The sequence below is a fragment of the Crotalus tigris genome, unplaced genomic scaffold (genome assembly GCF_016545835.1).
Source record: "Crotalus tigris isolate CLP2741 ecotype Arizona unplaced genomic scaffold, ASM1654583v1 scf7180000023738.1706062, whole genome shotgun sequence".
NCBI classification, from domain to species: domain Eukaryota; kingdom Metazoa; phylum Chordata; class Lepidosauria; order Squamata; family Viperidae; genus Crotalus; species Crotalus tigris.
Genome location: NW_024100150.1, coordinates 935,478 through 956,133, shown reverse-complemented (window position 1 = coordinate 956,133; position 20,656 = coordinate 935,478). Strand labels below are relative to the sequence as shown.

The window sequence follows — 20,656 nt, the reverse complement described above, 5'->3', positions numbered from 1 at the left end:
CTACTGCATATTTCTGCAGGAGTTAAACATAGCCTTCTGTCCATTTTTCCCCACTGCAGAATTCCTGTGAGATAGGGAAAACTGAAAGATCAAGAGTATGAAAGAAACATTAGTTTCATAACTATGAGTGGTCTTAAACCAGTATCTTCCCTGTTCCTAGCATATTCCCTATCCATTATAGTTTACTGACTCTATTTTAACCATCATCATCATCATCAACAACAACATCCAAGATATTGTAATGGAGTTTGGCTTGGACAAATGTGCCACACTTACTATCAAACAAGGAAAAATAGTGAAAACTGAAGGAATCAAGATATCCCACGAAAATAACATTAAAAGTCTGGATGAGGAAGAGTACTACAAATACTTAGGTATCCTTCAAGCTGACAACATCAAGCACACTGAAGTCAAGAAAAAGATTAGAGGTGAATACATCAAGAGAGTGAAGAAGATCTTAAAGTCCAAACTCAATGGTGGAAATACCATAAAGGCAATCAACATCTGGGCAATTCCAGTCATTAGGTACACAGCTGGAATAGTGGACTGGACTCAAGCAGAACTAAAAGCAATGGATAGGCAAACCAGAAAAATAATGACAATGAATCATGCCCTTCATCCACGCAGTGACATTGATAGACTTTATCTACCAAGGCAAATAGGTGGGCGTGGAATGCTACAAGTACATCAGATGGTTGAAGAAGAAAAAATGGCTTTGGAAGAATATCTGAAGAACAATGATGAAGATGCACTGAAATTAGTATATCAGGAAGGCTTACTAACTACTGGAGAGACCAAACTGGCCTACAAGAAAGACCAAATGAAGAACAGAATAGAGGCATGGGAAGATAAAGCACTACATGGCCAATACATGAAAAAAATAGCTGGGAAAGCAGATAATAATAAAACCTGGCAATGGCTAAGAGCAGGAAAATTGAAGAAAGAGACCGAGGGACTAATTCTGGCTGCATAAGACCAAGCCTTAAGGACAAATGCATACAAAGTCAAAATTGAGAAGACAGCAACAGACAGTAAGTGCCGCCTATGCAAAGAAGCTGAAGAAACAGTGGACCACTTGGTAAGCTGTTGCAAGAAGATTGCACAGACTGATTACAAGCAGCGGCATGACAAAGTAGCAACAATGGTGCATTGGAAGATCTGCAAAAAATATCATTTGCCTGTAAGCAAAAACTGGTGGGATCATAAAATAGAGAAAGTCATAGAAAATGATAAAATTAAACTGCTCTGGGACTTCAGAATTCAAACAGACAAGCACCTGCAACATAACACCCCAGACTTAACAATTGTTGATAAGAAAGACAAAAAAGTCTGGATAGTGGACGTGGCAGTGCCTGGAGACAGTAGAATAGACGAGAAAGAACTGGAGAAGATAACAAAATACAAAGACCTACAAATAGAAATAGAAAGACTGTGGCAAAAGCAAGCAAGGTTAGTACCAATAGTCATAGGCACCTTGGGTGCAATCCCAAAACAACTGGAGCACCACTTGAACACCATTGGCATTGACAAATTTGCTATTAGTCAATTGCAAAAGGCGGCCTTACTAGGAACTGCTTCCATCCTGCGACGATACCTGTAATACCATGAAACATCCACATCTGCCTATCCCAGGTCCTGGGTAAGGACTTGATAGGTAGAATGCCAAATCCAGTCTGAACATCTGGCTGACTGTGCAATGATCCATCAATAACAATAATAATAAAGTTGGAAGGGACCTTGGAGGTCATCTAGTCCAACCCTCTGCTCAGGTAGGAAACCCTATACCATTTCAGACAAATGGCTGTCCAGTCTCTTCTTAAAAACTTCCAGTGTTGGAGCATTCACCATTTCTGGAGGCAGGTTGTTCCATTAGTTAATTGTTCTAACTATCAGGAAGTTTCTCCTTAGTTCTAGGTTGCTTCTCTCCTTGATTAGTTTCCATCCATTTCTTCTTGTCCTGCCTTTGGGCACCTTGGAAAAAAGCTTGACTTCCTCTTCTTTGTGGCAGCCCCTGAGATATTGGAATACTGCTATCATGTCCCCCCTTGTCCTTCTCTTCATCAAACTAGACATCCCAATTCCAGCAGCCTTTCTTTATATGCTTTAGTCTCCAGTCCCCTAATCATTGCTCTTCTCTGTACTCTTTCTAGAGTCTCAACATTTTGTTTACATCGTGGTGACCAAAACTGGATGCAGTATTCCAAGTGTGGCCTTACCAAGGCATTGTAAAGTGGTATTAATACTTCACATGAACTCTGTTAATGCAGCCCAGCACTGTGTTGGCCTTTTTGGCAGCTGCAGCACACTGCTGGCTCATATTTAAGTGATTGTCCACTAGGACTCTGAGGCCCAACTCACAATTACTATTATTGAACAAGATACCCCCTATACTATATTGAACAAGATACCCCCTATACTATATTTTCTTGCCTAAATGTAGAACCTTACTTTTTTCACCATTGAACTTCATTTTGTTAGATAGCGCCCAGGGTTCAAGTCTGTCCAGATCTTTCTGTATCCTAACCCTGTCTTCTGGAGTGTTGGTTATTCTTGCCAGCTTGGTGTCATCTGCAAATTTGATGATTTATCCATCTATCCCCTTGTCCAAATCATTGATGAAGATGTTGAAGAGCACTGGGCCCAGAACAGAGTGCTGGGCACCCACTACACACTTTTTTATTTATTTTGTATTTATTAAATTTATTTACCATCCATATTACTATGGCAGTGACTTTGGGGACTTTCCTTGCGATCACAATAGAAATCATGGAGACTTCAAGCTAAGATCCCATCTAACCCCATGATTCAAAGTTTCATATCATCAAGTTTGGGGTGCTTATTTGACATTAGGCTCTTCAACCTGGAGGTCTATGCACTGAACAAATGGAAGTTGCCTGTCATTTGAAACTGTATGTTAAGGAAATTATCATATTGTTACATTGTAGTTATTAGTAACATATTTATTGACAGAATTGAGCACCATTCCAAAGCATTATATTACATATGATCCAGTTTGAGAGCATCTGATTGTCTCTGAGGTTTTCAATTGAGGTTTAATAGGCCTATCATCACTGAATGATAACAATATAAATGAGGTTTTGATTATGGTTATTTATCCTGCTCAAGAAAATGCAGATGATATGTTATCAGAAATTACAATGGAATGTGAGAATGAGGGGAAGAGATGCAGCCTACACAAGATGCAGACAAGAGAGACAGGAGCACCCAGTAATTTAATGGCCAGGAAAAGAAACTTAGGAAAGACCTGCCATAATTGATCACGTGGCTAAAAGTAGCAATGAAAAGTATGTACTTTCAGACTTACAGAATTTGTTAATATAGCCTGACAATAAAGTAGATTTAACTCAACTAGCCATATTTGTATGGGAGGGCTGACACAAAAATGTTCCATTGCATCCAGGAAATGAGCAAAAAAAAAAAAAGAAAAAAAGCGGAGAAAGATTCAGTCATTTTTAAATGATAATAAAGCCTTGATTTACTATTATTGTTGAATTATAAGAAGCCTATAAAAGACCATTCCAGACTGATAAAAATAAAGGAGAACATGATATAACAAAACAAATGCAAACTTCCAGCTTCTAGATTTTATCAGTGATGAGGCCTGCCTCCTTGCTACAACATTCAAGAAGCTTCTTCTTAAAATAATGTACATAATGTACATAAACTAAAAATTCACTTTCTGGAATCTTCGCAACCCCATCCTATTAATCTTAACAAATTTTATTACAGAGAACTGTAAGAATTGTGTTTGACACTTAATGAATTTTGGTTTTAAGCAGCTTTCAAGAACTTCACACAGCCAATCAAAATTCTGCCTAGTCTAATCTAATCTAGTCTGAATTGCTGTTCTAGATGAAGTAGTAATGAAAGGAAAACTGTTACATCTATTTTTTTTATATTTTTCCCCTTTAAAATATGGGATTTGTTTATCTATTTTTAAAACTTTAAAACATTATTTTACACAGACTGGGTTAAAGAGTAAAATTATGTTTGTTGCTTGTTTGTGCAATATGAGAAAAACCTATGAGAAATATGAATATCTGGTAGATTTTTTTTACCCCATATTTGATGTGCAATTTTATACTGATGTTGGTGCTTTGAGAAAAATGCAGTAAGTAAGGCTTCTAACCACTAGTGGCATATAGACAATAAGGGGTAGTTTAAAGATCACTTGCGAATCTTGCACACACCAAAAATCAGACCAGGGTTTATTTTCTGCGTGGGTCTTATTTTGGGGGAAATATGGTATTTGTGCCCTGATATATATTTTTAAATTTATTTTTCATCATTTACAAAATATTTCATTTTATCATGCTGTAGTAAGATGAGGAAAACATAAGTCTGGCAAAACATGTTATTATGCAAATGTCAAACAAGGTCAACACAAATGTGAATTCTTTAAAATTAAAACTATATACTTAAAACTGTTTTAACTCCAAAGAGTTAAAACTATTACTTTTGTTGCTCTAGAAAGACATTATTGTTGCTGTTGCATGCTTCCAATCCGTATATTCTATAGTTCAAAATGTGAGAATCAGAGATTAAACCATAGAGTTTTCTACGTAAAAAATAAACTGCAGAATTTCTACCAAGTATTCCATCTACTCTCATACTTTAAATTAAGAATGTTGGAACTTCTCTATACAGTTCGATGATGTGGTCCACAAATATGGAATTCTAAGATAAGGCTGCATAATTTAGATTCTAAATATGTTAGGATGATTACAAGAGACCTAGCAGAATTTTTTGGTTACTTAAAAGTTTCATTTTCTTTCCAAATGTAAGCTAATTTATTGGCTAGGATTAGAATCAGCACTAACTTTACCTATGAAAAACACCACCGCATTGCCGCTTATAGAAGTTGCACTGCTAGATCAATTACTCAAAGAGAAATTTAGGATGGATATTTGTTTTGGAGTCCAAGTAACTGTGTGTGTTCAAGGAATAGAAAGAAACAAATTTGGATTTGAAATCTTATAGCAAAGGCTATTTGTAAGTATAAAACTAGAGGTGCTCCTGGGACACAGATTGAGAGGACAAAAAGAATGGGATCTTTCAGTCAGTGTGTGAAAACTAGAAGAGTGGAAGCTCACAAGAAACATGGCTTACAGGGATAAAGCAGGGCTTAAATCAAGTATGTCAAACTGCCGGCCCACAGGCCGGATGTGTCATGTCGAAACCACACCCATCCATTGCCAGCAATGGGGAAAAAGTTCCGATACATCGCACGATGTCACATGACATCACGAGCTTGACATGCCTGGCTTAAATGGAGATGCTTTATTAATCTGAACACCATTATCCCTTACTTGCCCTGTAATTGCAAGTCACTGTAGGTTCGATAATTACTTAAAACATGAATTAATGCTTTTTTTAAAATGCATATCAACATAAATATGCTGAACACATACCAGTATGTATATAATATTCATATCAAAACTTATCTTTGAATAGACTTTTTTCTTTTTAATATTTGTTATTGCAATGCAAAAAAAATGAAATGAAGCAAAGATATGAATAAAGTCACGTGCATATAAAAAATAAAGCAGGTAGGGCAGGAATTAATGGCTTCAGGCTACAGAAAACAGGATCTCAACAGAGATGGTACTACCAGATTCATCAAAAGAACATCCAACACCCTATGAACTCAGAGAAAATAACCCTACAGTTTAAACCCTTGATCACAGGGACTTAATTCTTTAATATGGAGTGATTGAAGAAACAGTCTTAGGAACAAGTGCCCCCAAAAGGCAGAAGTGTCTAAAGAATCAAGCTTCAGTTGAGCCCTGGCATGAAGTACGGCAATAAAAATGACACAGTCCAGAACAACTTCTCCACTAGATCTGAGAAAGTATAATTTCTGAGAGGTTAATCATAAGTTTTATAATTTAACAGAAACAATGAAATTGATCAGAGATTCTAGTTATTGTATAATTAATATAATCTGAATATGTTCTAAGACTGAAATGGGCATATAGTAATACTGGATTTACTAGTTGATATCTGTGTAATTCATAAGAGATTGACAGACTTTTTCAATTGATCCACCTACTCCCTTTAAAAAAATGACAATAATGAAACTTTAGAACAGAAATAAAATTTTGAATGTGAATTTAATATTGTGATATGCAAAAGCTAAATTGGTGGGTTCAGAATTTAAAAATTGACTAGTTGCTTAATTTCTGTAGTAGGAACATGTATACAGACTGGACACCACAAGTTACTATCTCCCTATTCTGGCATAAGTATTTCTGGGTAAGAGGGCTCATATTTACTTTTTATATTTTTTAAAAAATTCTGAAAAGAAATATTTAGTAGTAGTATCAATATTATTATCACTATTGTTATTATTTATATGGAGTTTAATAAGCAAACATTTGATTTTAATAAGTATCAGGAAAGATTTATTTCTTTTTTGAGACATTTTCCAATTGCCTAGTGATGTTTGTTTGCAGAATTCTACTATTATGATTACTTACCTGATTTCTAACCCATGCTATAACTATAGATCTCTGAAGAGAATCTTTTACCTCTTTATTTCTTAGGCTGTATATGAGAGGGTTGATCAAAGGTGTTAGGATTGTATAAAAGGCAAAGATGAGTTTGTTCCAGTCGCTCAAGGAATTTAAATCTGGTAAAGCATATGCAACAGTGATAGATCCATAATAAATAGTTACCACAACGAGATGAGAAGAACAGGTAGAAAAGGCCTTTTGTTTTCCAATAGTAGATGGGATTTTAATGATAGTAGATATTATATATGTATATGACAATAATGATAGTGTAAAGGGGGCAGGGTGAACAAAGATACAAAAGTTAAAATTAGGATTCTTAAAAGAAGAGTATTGCTACAAGACAACTGCATAATTGGGTAGGTGTCACAAAAGAAATGATCAATTTCATTTGGACCACAGAAGACTAACCGTGACATTAATATAATTGTTATAGTACTGGCAATGAATCCAGTTACCCAAGATCCTGCTGCCATGTGGAGACACAATTTACCATTCATTACAGACACATAATGAAGTGGTTTACATATAGCAACATATCGATCATAGGACATTGCTGAAAGGAGATAACATTCCACAGCTTCTAGGTAAGCAAAGAAATAATGTTGTACAAAGCAGCCATTGACTGATATTGATCTATCTCCATTGAAGAAACTAGCCAGCATTCTGGGTAAAATAGCAGAACTATAGAAAGACTCTAAGCAGGATAAATTCCCAAGGAAAAAATACATAGGAGTAGGAAGATGGCGATCAGTTGCCACCAGTAGAACAATAAGGACATTTCCAGCAATGGTCATGATGTAGATTATAAAGAACACCAGTAGCAAAATAATCCTTATGCTCTGAAGATGCCTAAATCCCAGCAGAATGAATTCCTTGATAACAGTTTGATTTTGCAGTCCTAGAGTTTCAGCAACCTGCATCTGTGAAAAACAACAGAGTAGCAATCTTTAATTGCTACATTACATAATGTCTCTGCTTATTTCCATTACTCATTAATAGAAAACGTACATTCAATTTGTGAATAAAATAAAAAAATAATAAGTCAGTTGTTATCAGTAGTGGCACAAAGCATTAGAATTATAGGTAAAATCCTTGTATAGCTTTAAAAAAGTTGTTTCAGAAGACAAAACTCTGAATAATAGCAAATAAATAAGAGTATCAAATTAATAAATAGAACTCATATTTTTATTGTATCATGGCTATTGATTAAAGGTTTTCCCCGCTTTGGAAACTTCAACATAGTAAGAAAATATGCTGATTAAATCAAATTTCTATTTAATAAGTTTATTTAGATGTTATGCTTTTTTCCTTTCTTACAGGAATTATTTAATAGTCAGTTGCTGCTAATGAATTCATAGATGCTGCTAAGTTTTTTGAAAAATGACCAAAACATTTATTATACTTTAAACAGAAAATAGCGATAAGCCACTAGAAAATAAGCTATGTGTAAAATAACTATCAACTCTTTATTTTATATTAATCTAGTGGACCCTTAAGAATAATTTAAATTTTTTGTTCCTTGTTTCTGACTCAGAACATTAACCTTTTCTAAGTCATGGGGAATTATGACTCATTGATAATATAAATACCAGGTGAGGCATTTGAAATTATAAAGAGGCCATAATTTTAAGCAATCCCAGTCCCAGAAGAGAATTCCAAAACATTATAGAAAATAATATATAAGTATATATTTAAAAACACTCAGACAATCATTTTTTTTTATTTTGATCATAAAGCAACATAAAGTAGAAGTAAGAAAAACTCATTTTAATAATACCACTGGAACTTAAAAGAGGTGAAAGGCAACTAAAAGTTAGAGTTCTTAACATAATACTATATAATTAAAGTTAAAATATATCTATAAAATAGAATAAAAATAAATTCTCAGTTTACTCATGCATAATACCCTTATTTATCAGTTTGCAAATTTTAATTGTTGCTAGGCTAAATCTAGCAACATTATATGTAATAAACAGTTCCTTATCTAACTGAAGAAAATCAAGATCCAAAATGGGGGTCCTCTCCCAAGATGGCTGCTGAATGGTAGAATTTTTTTTTCTTTTCTGCTGACAATCTGCTGATTTTGCTGCCAAAGTTGGTTCTTTTGCAGCATTGCTCCCCAGATTTAAATATGAGTGCTAAGGAATAACTCAGGACATCTTTTGGATGGCTGTGGACCGATCCAGGAAGGAGAATCTTGAAGATTGCATTTCCCTGTAGGAGAAGCCAGAAAATCAGGATTTTCTATCCATCTTTTCCTCTCAGCAGACTGAGAAATCTGGGTTTTAATTACACTCTTTGAAGTTTCTGTTTTGTTTGTTCTTTATCTCTAAAAGTTAACTGGTTCATTGAATGCTGATTTATTTTAATCCTTGTTGGATTTTATCAGATCTTTTCACTCTTTTTTGTTTCTTTGTTTTGTTTTGTTTTTTCTTTGATCTATTTGGCTTTCTGTAAGGAAGTCATCCCAAGTTTCTGGGTAATGAAAATGCTTGAATTTGATTTACATTTACACTTATATATGACTTTCCACTAAAATGTGTTTTGCATTTTATTAACTTGCAAAAAAATGGATTTTTTAAAAAATTCTTGGATCAAAATAACAAAAATATCCTCCCTATTTTTCTATTTGTTTTCTCACTGCGAGAAATATTACTTTAATGTTCCTTGTTTTTTGTCTCTGAAGATTTTTTTTTAAATCTTTCATCACTAAGTTGCAAGAGAGCAACAGTGTATCAGTTTATAGACATGGAAATGTGGCTGGCATTTGAAAAAAATAATAATGGTTCAAAAAATATTCAGATGCAAGTAAGTATAGATAAACCAAATCAAAAGGAATTTGATTTGAAAATAACAGATTTGGTGAAGACTGAAAGACATATGGAGTTACAGAATTCCAATACAACAGCCTAAAACTGATAAATTGGTTTACCCTAAGAAGATTGAAGAAGACTGGGAATGAATTTATCACATTTAACTGGACAAATTCATTTAGACCTTTTTGCAAGGATAGATCAAATCTGGAGAATCAATTTATTATATTTAATCAGACAGCAATTGATAAGAAATGGTATTAAAAAACTAACATGAATATTTGGTCCAGGATGAATTAGTATTAATTGTTGGGATAGATAAGAAGCTGTGGTAAGCTTTTTATGAGTTGTATACAATAATAGTTTATTAACAAAGAGTTTTGAAATTTTACTCTTCTCTTTGTTGTTGTTGTTGTTGTTGTTGGTCTACCTTTAACTATTTTGTCATTTATATGAAAGATAAATAACAGGTTAATACTTTGCAAATAGAATTAGAAGTTTAAAAACTTTTGGGGACTGTTTTGTAAAGGGTGGGAAATTAATATTGTTACAATATATTTATTAGTTTTCAACTAGGGGAACAATATGTGCATATGTGTTTGTATGTTTTAGTGCACATTTTTAATGTTTTATTTGTTTGTTCCTGTAAAAAAATAATTTTGTATTTTAACTTTATTTGAATAAAATAAAATTATGTTATAAAAGGCAAAAAAATCATTATGATCTATAACACATAAAGGAGAATAAAATTTTCTGAATTATATTGGTAATAGGAGCACTATGAAAAACATGTGTGATAGTCTTGATGGTATTAAGATATGGACAGGTTCTCAGATACATGCTGTAAGCACTTTGATAAATCTTCCATTAAGAATTTCAGAAGATAAAACATGCACTTCTTTTAAAAAATAACCTTTAACCATTTATACCATTTGAAGTTGAAAATTCAGCTTTATTGGAAATGCACATAGGGAATATACAATATATTTCCAGAGTATGGAAAGAATCTGTTTTCTTTTGAAGACAGCAATCTTCATAATCTTGACCATTTCCAGTTTTGTTTCTCTATGTCAGGGGTGTCAAACTGAAAGCCCACCGGCTGGATGCATCATGGTGAAACTACGCCCACCCCATTGCTGGCAATGGAAAAAAATGTCATGATACGTTGCAACATGACACGTGAGTTCCAAGTTTGACACCCTTATCCTATGTTATTAATTAAATAGTTTTGTCAGATAAAGAAAAAAATTAAAAATACGGTGTTTTTTTTAAAAAAATAACTTGTTTTAAAACAAATGTATTCAGTTTGCATTTACTGTGAAGATCTTTTTAGTACTTCCTGAATAAATGGATACACATCTTTGTTTTGAAATGTGAAGTTCCATTTTCCAAAGAACAGAAAGTTGCTAAAATCCACAATTAAGGATTGTGTTGCCAAAATATACTCTCCCTTTTGCTCTTTCTATGTGTATATTGATGCACAAAAACAAATAAACATCTTTAAAATATAAAAGTGACTTTATTAGGAGAAAGAGTCACAAGCATGTATATAAATTTGAATTATGTTTTAGAATTACAAACTAATTCAGAAGCATGATATCACAAAAAACTGCAAAAACTCATGCAGTCCATGCCTCCTTCCTATCTTTACTTATGGTGTGGTGTTATGAACGGATAAAAGAAAATGTTCAATAATAAATTATAACCAAAGTCTAAAATAGGGTGGATCTAGTTCTACACACCCACTAGTGATGTGGAAAAATAGATAGGCCAAAATTTCACAATTTAGAATTTCATCTTCTATATGGTGATTTCAACTAGAAAAATTCATATCAATAACCAAAGAAAGATGAACTATGCAAAGGGCTAATTATCATATTGAGGACAGACAATTCTTAAAGACATAGACCTACATAGCTTTGTTGATAAAGATAACAAATTGATAAATAACTGACACATATGTTTTCTCAGTGCTTTCTTTACTTCATTGTTTCTCAAGCTATAGACAAGTGGATTTATCATGGGTGTCAAAACAGCATAGAAGACAGAAAACACTTTATTAAGGTTCCTCAGTGTATCAGTATTGGGTAAGATATAGACAATTGTTATGGTGCCATAAAAAAGGGTAACCACAATAAGATGAGATGAACATGTAGAAAAAGCTTTTTGTCTGCTACTGCTGGAGGTGATTTTCAGGACAGCAGTGATAATGCAACCATATGAAATTACAGTAAGCAAAAATGGAGGTACGGTGAACAAAAAGGAAATAAGATAAATTAGAATTTTTAGGAGATGGGTATCACTGCAAGACAATTCTATGAGTGGGAAGACATCACAAAAGAAATGATTAATTTCATTTGGTCCACAAAAATCTAAGCTGGACAGTAATGCAATTGTTGTAGAAATAGCCAAAAATCCACTAAGAAAAGAGCTGCCAACTAACTTCAGACAGAATTTACCATTCATTTTGTTTGCGTAATGTAAAGGGTGACAGATAGCTAAATACCGATCATATGACATTACAGATAAGAGATAACATTCAACAGCTCCTAGTGAGGCAAAGAAATAGTGTTGAATAAAACACAGTTGGAATGAAATGGATCTGTCCCCAGTTTGAAGACTGATCAAAGCTTTGGGAAGAACAGTAGAACTATAGCATGTCTCTATGAAGGAAAAATTTCCAAGAAAGAAATACATCGGTGTATGAAGCTGTTTATCTTTTATAACAAGTACAACTATCAGAATATTCCCAGCCAAAATTATCATATAGATTAAAAGAAAGAGGGAGAACAAAAGAAATTGTAGCTGTTGAGGATTCCTGAATCCTATAAGGATGAACTTGGTAACATTTGTTGACTTTTCTATACCAATTTTTTTTAGGAGTTGCATCTGTGGATAAAACATATTTACATATAGATGAAAGAAACATTCTTAGAAATATTACAGAATCATCTTTCACTGATCTAATCATTAATCAATATATTAGGTACAGATGCATATAAGGATTCTGAAGATAAATATTGCAAAGAAACCAGATTTCTTTTTATTGGGTAAGCAATACAGCAGAAGAAGGAATTGTGAAAATGCCAGAATTCACAGAACTGTCAAAACTGACATGTTTCATCACCAGAAAAGGTAACAAACACTTTTCTAAAAGATTAGAACTCTTATATAGATATTTTTGCTGAATGAAGAAAAATGAAATTATTATTTATGGATATGAAGGTTAAGAAAGATGTGTATTAAAGGAGGGATGAAGGGACTTCTATCTAAGAAAAAAGGAGTGTTATCTCTTGAAAGAGAGTTAGAATTTATTTATTTATTTAACTTTATTTTTTTATTCTTTTTTCCCTTCCTTCCTTCCTTTTTAACTTTTTTATTAATATTTTTTTATTTTTCCAAACTCTCCCCCATACATATACCATAATACTTATCAGATGTTAACATACATTCCCCCCACACTCACATACAAGATACTTTTAACAAAATGAAATAAATACATACACATGACTTTTGGTGTTGCTCGCCCATTTCCCCTTTTACCGTATCCACACTCCTTCTTCTCTACCTTCTTTCTCCCTTTCTTCTCTTCCCTACTTCCCTCTTCTTCCTCTCCTCTCCTTTACCACTCTCCTCCCCTTTCTCCTTCCTTCCTTCCTTCCTTCCTTTTTAACTTGCAGTTACTTTTTTACTCTATGAAAGAATTCTTAATAAATATAAATTATTTTTAAAAAGATAAGTTCATAGCAATCACAGTAGATTAATTTATAATTATAATATATGTATTGTAAGCTATTAATTTGTATGATGCAACACACTTACTCTGATAAAATATGATTTTTGTGCCATGTTTCATAATCAGTTGCTATTTTTTGCTGGTTGTGTATTATTTCCTAGTTTTATAGTTTCAGAATTTTTATCATTAGATCAACTTCATTGCTGAAAATATATTTCTTTTTTTAAAAAAAAAAAATCTTTATATCATATAGTTTGTTTGTTTCTTTGAACTCCAACCTCAGAAAGTGGGTGATCTTTATTTTTAAATAACCCAGGAAGAGAGAACCAAGATCTGGCTACTTCCCAGTCTTTTTGACTCCATTCCATTATAAAGCTGTACTCATTAGTCAGTGAAGTATATAAATCTTATTTAACTTGCTAAATAATTCCTATATGTAATCAATTATATTACAAAAACTCCAATGCAGTATTTATTAGTATTTATTTATCTGTTTAAAGTCACTGATTTTTACCTAAGCTCTTTTCTACAGTTTCATTCAACAAATATTAACAATTTACTTCTTTAAAATTTAATAAACCTGATAAGATTTTTTTAATTGATTGAGTGATTAATTGTCTTACCTTGTTTGTTGGTTCTGTTCTACAGTTTTGCATTTTGGAAGAAATCCCTATAATGTTTTGGTTTTATGATATACATAAAAAGTACATCTTGCAACATTTTAGTAGTGCATGTAGAATGTAACTTAGTCATTTCTACAAATTCACTTTGAAATATATATCCAATGGGTACGTTACATTTAAATATATTCACTGAAATAGTGCAGTCTTTTATACTTCAGCTGTTTTATGGTCAATTTTCTTATGCACAAGTTTGATTTACAACTACTATATCCAATGGCACCAGTTATCACAAAAGATGAAATGTAAGAAAAAATTAAGAAATCCCATTGGATCTAAGCAAAGTCTAATTAATAAGGGAAGAGGAAAGAAAAGTTAATGAAGAAATTTAGACAGATTAAATATATATTAACTAAGGGGAATATGGTCTAGGATAGGGTTCCCCAGGGAGTCAGATGGGATGATCCACTATTGTCATTATTATTGTTGTTGTTCATTGTGCTATTAATTAAAGAAGTGTTTATTAAATTATTTTAGTATAATAAATGTTTGGGGATCAATAAATAATCTGAAACTTTATGAAGGGATCAATGAGCTGAAGAGTTTGGGAAATACTGATCTAGAATTAGCAATAATTTTCCCCCTAGGCCTGCATATTTTTTTAAAAAAAATATTTTTAAATAATTTACTGGGGATGGGTGGCCAATAAATGTAAGTAAGAAAGTAAATAATAGATAGATAGATAGATAGATAGATAGATAGATAGATAGATAGATAGATAGATAGATAGACAGACAGACAGACAGACAGACAGAAAGACAAAATGGAGGGCTATATTGATGATCACTTTTTGGTAACAAGCAACAGGGAGAAAGCAGAACTATTTAACTCATTTTTTGCATCTGTCTTTACACAAAGGGAAAAAAACAGACCAACTACCAAATATAGTGCCATAAAAAAACAGAATAGAAACGCAAGTTAAGATAGGCAAGAAAACAGTAAGCGAGCACCTGTCCAGCCTAGATGAGTTCAAATCACCAGGACCAGATGGATTACACCCCAGAGTTTTCAAGGAACTGGCAGATGTGATTTCAGAACCATTGAACTATTGAAAGCTGGCTGAGGAATTCTGGGAGTTCAAGTCCACAAGTCTTAAAGTTGCCAAGGTTGAGAACCCCTGTACTACTTGATAAGATAGAAAAATGTGGGTTAGACAGAAGCATCACCACCAGATGGAGTCGTAGCTGGCTGACCATCCATACTTAGCATGCGGTCCTCAATGGAACTGCATCTACATGGAGGGAAGTGTGTAGTGGGGTGCCCCCAATAATCTGTTCTGGACCCAGTACTCATCAACATCTTCATAAATGATTTGGATGAGGGGATAGATGGGGAACTCATTAAATTTTCAGATGACACCAAGCTGGCAGGAATAGCCAACACTCCAGAAGACAAGCTTAGGATACAGGAGGATCTGGACAGACTTGAACACTGGGCGCTATCTAACAAAATTAAGTTCAATGGTGAAAAAAGTTCTACATTTAGGCAAGAAAAACCAAATGTACAGGTATAGTATAGGGGGTACCTTGTTCAATAATAGTAACTGTGAGAGGGATCTCGGAGTCCTAGTGGACAATCATTTAAAAATTAGCCAGCAGTGTGCTGCAGCTGCCAAAAAAGCCAACATAGTGCTAGGCTGCATTAACAGAGGGATAGAATCAAGATCACATGAAGTGTTAATACCACTTTACAATGCCTTGGTAAGGCCACACTTGGAATACTGCATCCAGTTTTGGTCACCACGATGTAAAAAAGATGTTGAGACTCTGGAAAGAGCACAGAGAAGGGTAACAAAGATGATTAGGGGACTGAAGGCTAAAGCATATAAGGAGAGCTTGATGGAATTGGGTAATGTCTGGTTTAATGAAGAGAAGGATGAGGGGGGACATGATAGCAGTATTCCAATATCTCAGAGGCTGCCACAAAGAAGAGGGAGTCAAGCTATTTTTCAAGGCACCTGAGGCAGGACAAGAAGCAATGGATGGAAACTAATCAAGGAGAGAAGCAACCTAGAACTAAGGAGAAACTTCCTGACAATTAGAACAATTAACCAGTGGAACAACCTGCCTCCAGAAGTGGTGAATGCTCCAACAAGTTTTTAAGAAGATACTGGACAGCCATTTGTCTGAAATTGTATAGGGTTTCCTGCCTGAGCAGAGGGTTGGACTAGATGACCTTCAAGGTCCCTTCCAACTTGGTGATGATGATGACGATGATGGAAAGTAATAGCTGAATTAAATGTAGTGAAATATTTAAAAGTAGTTTACAATTACCCTGTAATAATAATCAATATTTTGCTAGCACATCAAAACCCAGAAGCACAAGACAGGACTTGATTGTTTTTCTTCTGGAGCCTTATTCCATACCAGTAGCCCAAAACTATTCAATGCCACCTGTGTTGCCTTATTGGTGTGAATCAGAACAGCCATAGATTACATAGATACAAACACTTCAACAAAAGATATTTGAAGTTTGTGGTATGGTCTATAGGAATCTCATTAGGTATGCCCATTCTACTGAACTATTTTATTAATTCATTTGCAAAAACTATTGTATTAACCATGAGAAAATTGCCCCCAAGATATGTAGTTGCATATATATTGACCTTTTTATCATTATTATTTTCTTTTGTTAACTTTGGTAAAGCATCATCTGGGTTCATAACAGTTTTAGAAAATGGATAGAACAAAAAAATGATTTCCGTAATGCCCTGGTTCCCTTTTTCCTTGGGTTTGACATATCAGTAATTTGGACAGGATTTATCATGAGGTTTCTCATCTTTAATTATTCCTGGATTTAAAATATTTGTTTTAAGCAACTTCTTGTCCTGAATGATCTGAAAACTGGTTTCAGTATGAGTTTCAATAAATTTGCTTTGAAACTCTGTGGAACAATCACTTTTATTTCAAACAGAGGTATCTGTGACATAGAATCATAGCTTTCTTTGTCAAAACAAATAACTTCTCCTCTCATCACTATCATCCTACAATTCACAAAGGAAGAAATTTAAAAAAAAAAAACAATTTGCCTTCCTTAGAGCTATTTTTTATGAGGTTAGTTCCAAAGAACAATAAAACTGTTTCAGATGGCAAGATGTTCAAGTAATGCTTTTTCACTCTTATACTTCTTTCTTCCATTCTTGTAATTGACTTTTGTTATGAGAACTAAAGTATCTCTACTCTACTCCTCATTATCATCTTCCCAACATAGTTTTTTGTTTTAGTGTCTTCATGGTATTTTGAATACATGACAAGACAGCAAAGTCCTGAAGTTCCTCTAATTTTCGCTTTTTGAGTTAGTCTGTGAGGTAAGCTAGGCTAAGAGGCAATGACTAATACTAAGTTACCCAATAAGCTTCAGAGCTAAATTAAATATCATAAGGACATACTGGTTTTACTAGAGATAAAATTGTAACACTAGGAAAACTGGACTCATTTTTATTGATTTTATAAATATTTATATAGCACATTTTATTTGAGAAAATCTCAAAGAGATGAGAGAGGTAGAGAACAAGCAGTCATGGAAAATTAAGACTCCTAAACTATCTGTTTTCATATGGATCCTGCAGAAAATAACTATAGAAATCAATATACAAATTAGCAAGTAAGCAACAATTCTTTAAAAAAAATAGAGTAAACCTTGCTAGATAAAGAAGAATGGAGTTGATTTTTCATTTGTGCTAATTTACCAAGCATAATTTTAAAGGAAAACTTTTTCAAACTTATCAGGGTTAGGATCTTATCAATGTCTATATAGGTGCTTATTGTCACCTAACAGTATAAAGCTCTTCATTACTTATTAGGAGGACCATCTCTTACTGATTGTCCCATCAGAACTGGCAGAAGAAACATGTTATGGGTTCTATCAAGAATTGTTTTCCAGACTTTCGGTTTGCCATCGCAGCCTGGGCAAATGCATGGAAGTGAGCCTCATCTCCAGCATCTGGTTTTATCCTGCTTGGGGACCCTGAAAAAGATTGAAAGTCACCCTGTAGGGGCAACTGATCGCGGAAGGGCAGCAGCCTTCCTCTTGATCAGGGCAGCTCTTCAAACTGACGGGGAAAAGACCAGCCATAGTAATATGGCTCATCACTAAGCTGCTGACAGCTGAAATCAAATTTATTACCAAGCACTTTGAAAGCAATGCGGATGAAACTGGGTGAGATTTTATCTTCTTTTTATCCTAAGTATCTTCTTCCTGTAAAAGCTCTTTGAAGTATCTTCCCCCTGTGAAGAGAGAGGGAAGGGAATTTCTATCTCATCCTCTAGTCTAAAGAATAGCGGCGTCTGACTACTGAGGGGAATTGAAGCATTAAAAAGAACAACTTTAATCTAAGTGGATTTATATGTTTTCTGAAACTTGGGGACCAAATTTTTTCCTGTTTTTACTGGAAACTCTTGTTTTTAACCTCCCAAAAAAAGAAAAAAAAGAAAAGAAAAAGAAATACAATTGGAAAAAGAATTAGAAAAAAATTGGGACTTAAAAAATCCTTAAATGGCACCAGTCACATCTTGTGGTGAAGCTTGGTATGGCAATTTGTTATTTCCCAAAAAGAGACTTGACTCAAAGCCCAGACCTTTATAAGACCTCCTTATCCTTGGTACTATCGCTGAAGACTTAGCTGCAAGAGAGCAGCTGGGCAGCAAAATTGGTTTATTTGAACTGTAAATGTAAACCTTTACTGACTTTTGCTTAACAAATAACTTTTACTAGAAAGACTATGCACAAAGAAGTGAAAGAGATGGATGGAGACCAGAAAAAGATTCTTGATATGCTGAAAGCAAGACATGAAACCATTCTTTTAGCTTGTGACAAAGTGAGACCTAAAATAAAAGATCAAGATGCCAGCTCAGATGTACAAAGCCAAATTTTGACTACTACCAAAGAACTAACAATGCAGAAGATAACAGAAGAAGCGGGACAACCAAATATTAAAACAGAGGACTCAACTGATCAACAAATACAGCTGATGGAAAGTCCAGAAAAGGAAGTGACAACACTGAAAATGGAAATGACTTTCTATATGAACCAGAAGGAATTTGAGAAAGAAATAGAACAGATTGAATTGAAGACAAATATATTAGAGCAAGCATGGGGAACTGGAATAACAGGGAGACAATTTAACAAATACAAATGGGCTAGTCCTTCCAGAAAACTGGCAATCAAATGATCTCTTTTAACTCAAATTTGGGACTTAAATATATAAGAATAGATGGAAATCTATTTGATGATTTAAAGGTGCCGATATGAAAGCTTAGTTGGCAAAAGAAGAAAGCTAGAATAAGATTGAAAAAATTGGGACTTTGACTCATTAGAGGGGATTTATATTGCCAATTAGTGGGCTAAAGGGAGATGTTGAGACAAGGGGAATTTTGGTTATTAGAATTAAAATTTTGGGAAATCAGTCAAAAATAAGGATTTTATCAGTTCAATATTTAAAAATTAGATCTAAAAGGGAAAAGAAAATGAAATACTATGAATATGTTTGATTTATTGATTAATCCAGGTAATGGTTTTTGATTTACTAAAAGGGATATTGTATTATTAAGTAGAATTTAAAACTATGTTTAAATAAATAAAACAAGTGCCTTCTAATAGTTAATGTAAAATTATTCTAGGCTGCAATCTCGATACATTAGCAGTGTAAATTAATACACTTAAATTACTATATTTAAGCATAAATCACTATATTCTATCTTATCATACATAGCACTGTTTTGGGGTTATAATAATAATAATAATAGTAGTAAAGTTGGAAGGTACCTTGGAGGTCATCTAGTCCAACCCCCTGCTTGGGCAGGAAACCCTACACCATTTTGGACAAGTGGCTGTCCAGTCTCTTCTTAAAAACTTCCAGTGTTGGAGCATTTACTGCTTCTGGAGGCAAGCTGTTCCACTGATTAATTGTTCTAACTGTCAGGAATTTTCTCCTTAGTTCTAGGTTGCTTCTCTCCTTGATTAGTTTCCACCCATTGCTTCTTGTCCTGCCTTCAGGTGCTTTGGAGAATAGCTTAATTCCCTCTTCTTTTTGGCAGCCCCTGAGATATTGGAACACTGCTATCATGTCCCCCCTTGTCCTTCTCTTCGTTAAACTAGACATACCCAATTCTAGCAACCGTTCCTTATATGTTTTATCCTCCAGTCCCCTAATCATCTTTGTTGCTCTTCTCTGTACTCTTTCTAGAGTCTCAACATCTTTTTTACATCGTGGTGACCAACACTGGATGCAGTATTCCAAGTGTGGCCTTACCAAGGCATTGAAGAGTGGTATTAATACTTCACGTGATCTTGATTCTATCCCTCGGTTAATGCAGCCTAGCACTGTGTTGGCCTTTTTGGCAGCTGCAGCACACTGCTGGCTCATATTTAGGTGATTGTCTACTAGGACTCCGAGGTCCCTCTCACAGTTACTACTATTGAGCATGTGCCACTTATGCTGTACTTGTGCATTTGGTTTTTCTTGCCTAAATGTAGAACCTTGCTTTTTTCACCATTGAATTTCATTTTGTTAGTTAGTGCCCAGTGTTCAAGTCTGTCCAGATCCTTCTGTATCTGAAGACTGTCTTCTGGAGTGTTGGCTATTCCTGCCAGCTTGGTGTCATCTGCAAATTTGATGAGTTCCCCATCTATCCCTTCATCCAAATCGTTGATGAAGATGTTGAAGAGTACTGGGCCCAGAACAGAGCCCTGGGGCACCCCACTACACACTTCCCTCCAGATAGATGCAGTTCCATTGAGGACCACTCACTGAGTACGGCCGGTCAGCCAGCTATGGATCCATCTGGTGGTGGTTCTGTCTACCCCACATTTTTCTATCTTGTCAAGTATTAGGTTGTGATCTACTTTATCAAATGCCTTACTGAAGTCCAAGTAAATTATGTCCCCAGCATT

General features: G+C 34.2%; 1 protein-coding gene and 1 pseudogene across 1 annotated transcript; both read right to left on the bottom strand.

Moving 5' to 3' along the window:
- Positions 1-6,013: 6,013 nt before the first annotated feature.
- LOC120298075 lies at positions 6,014-7,456 on the bottom strand (annotated as a pseudogene).
- A 2,824-nt stretch (positions 7,457-10,280) lies between these two features.
- LOC120298020 (olfactory receptor 6B1-like) lies at positions 10,281-14,266 on the bottom strand. The gene is made up of 2 exons (XM_039321349.1): positions 13,709-14,266; positions 10,281-12,238 (listed from the first exon to the last, which is right to left on the bottom strand). Exons 1-2 carry the CDS (start codon positions 13,739-13,741, stop codon positions 11,216-11,218), a joined length of 1,056 nt encoding a protein of 351 aa, XP_039177283.1. The 5' UTR covers positions 13,742-14,266; the 3' UTR covers positions 10,281-11,215.
- Between the last annotated feature and the right edge of the window lie 6,390 nt (positions 14,267-20,656).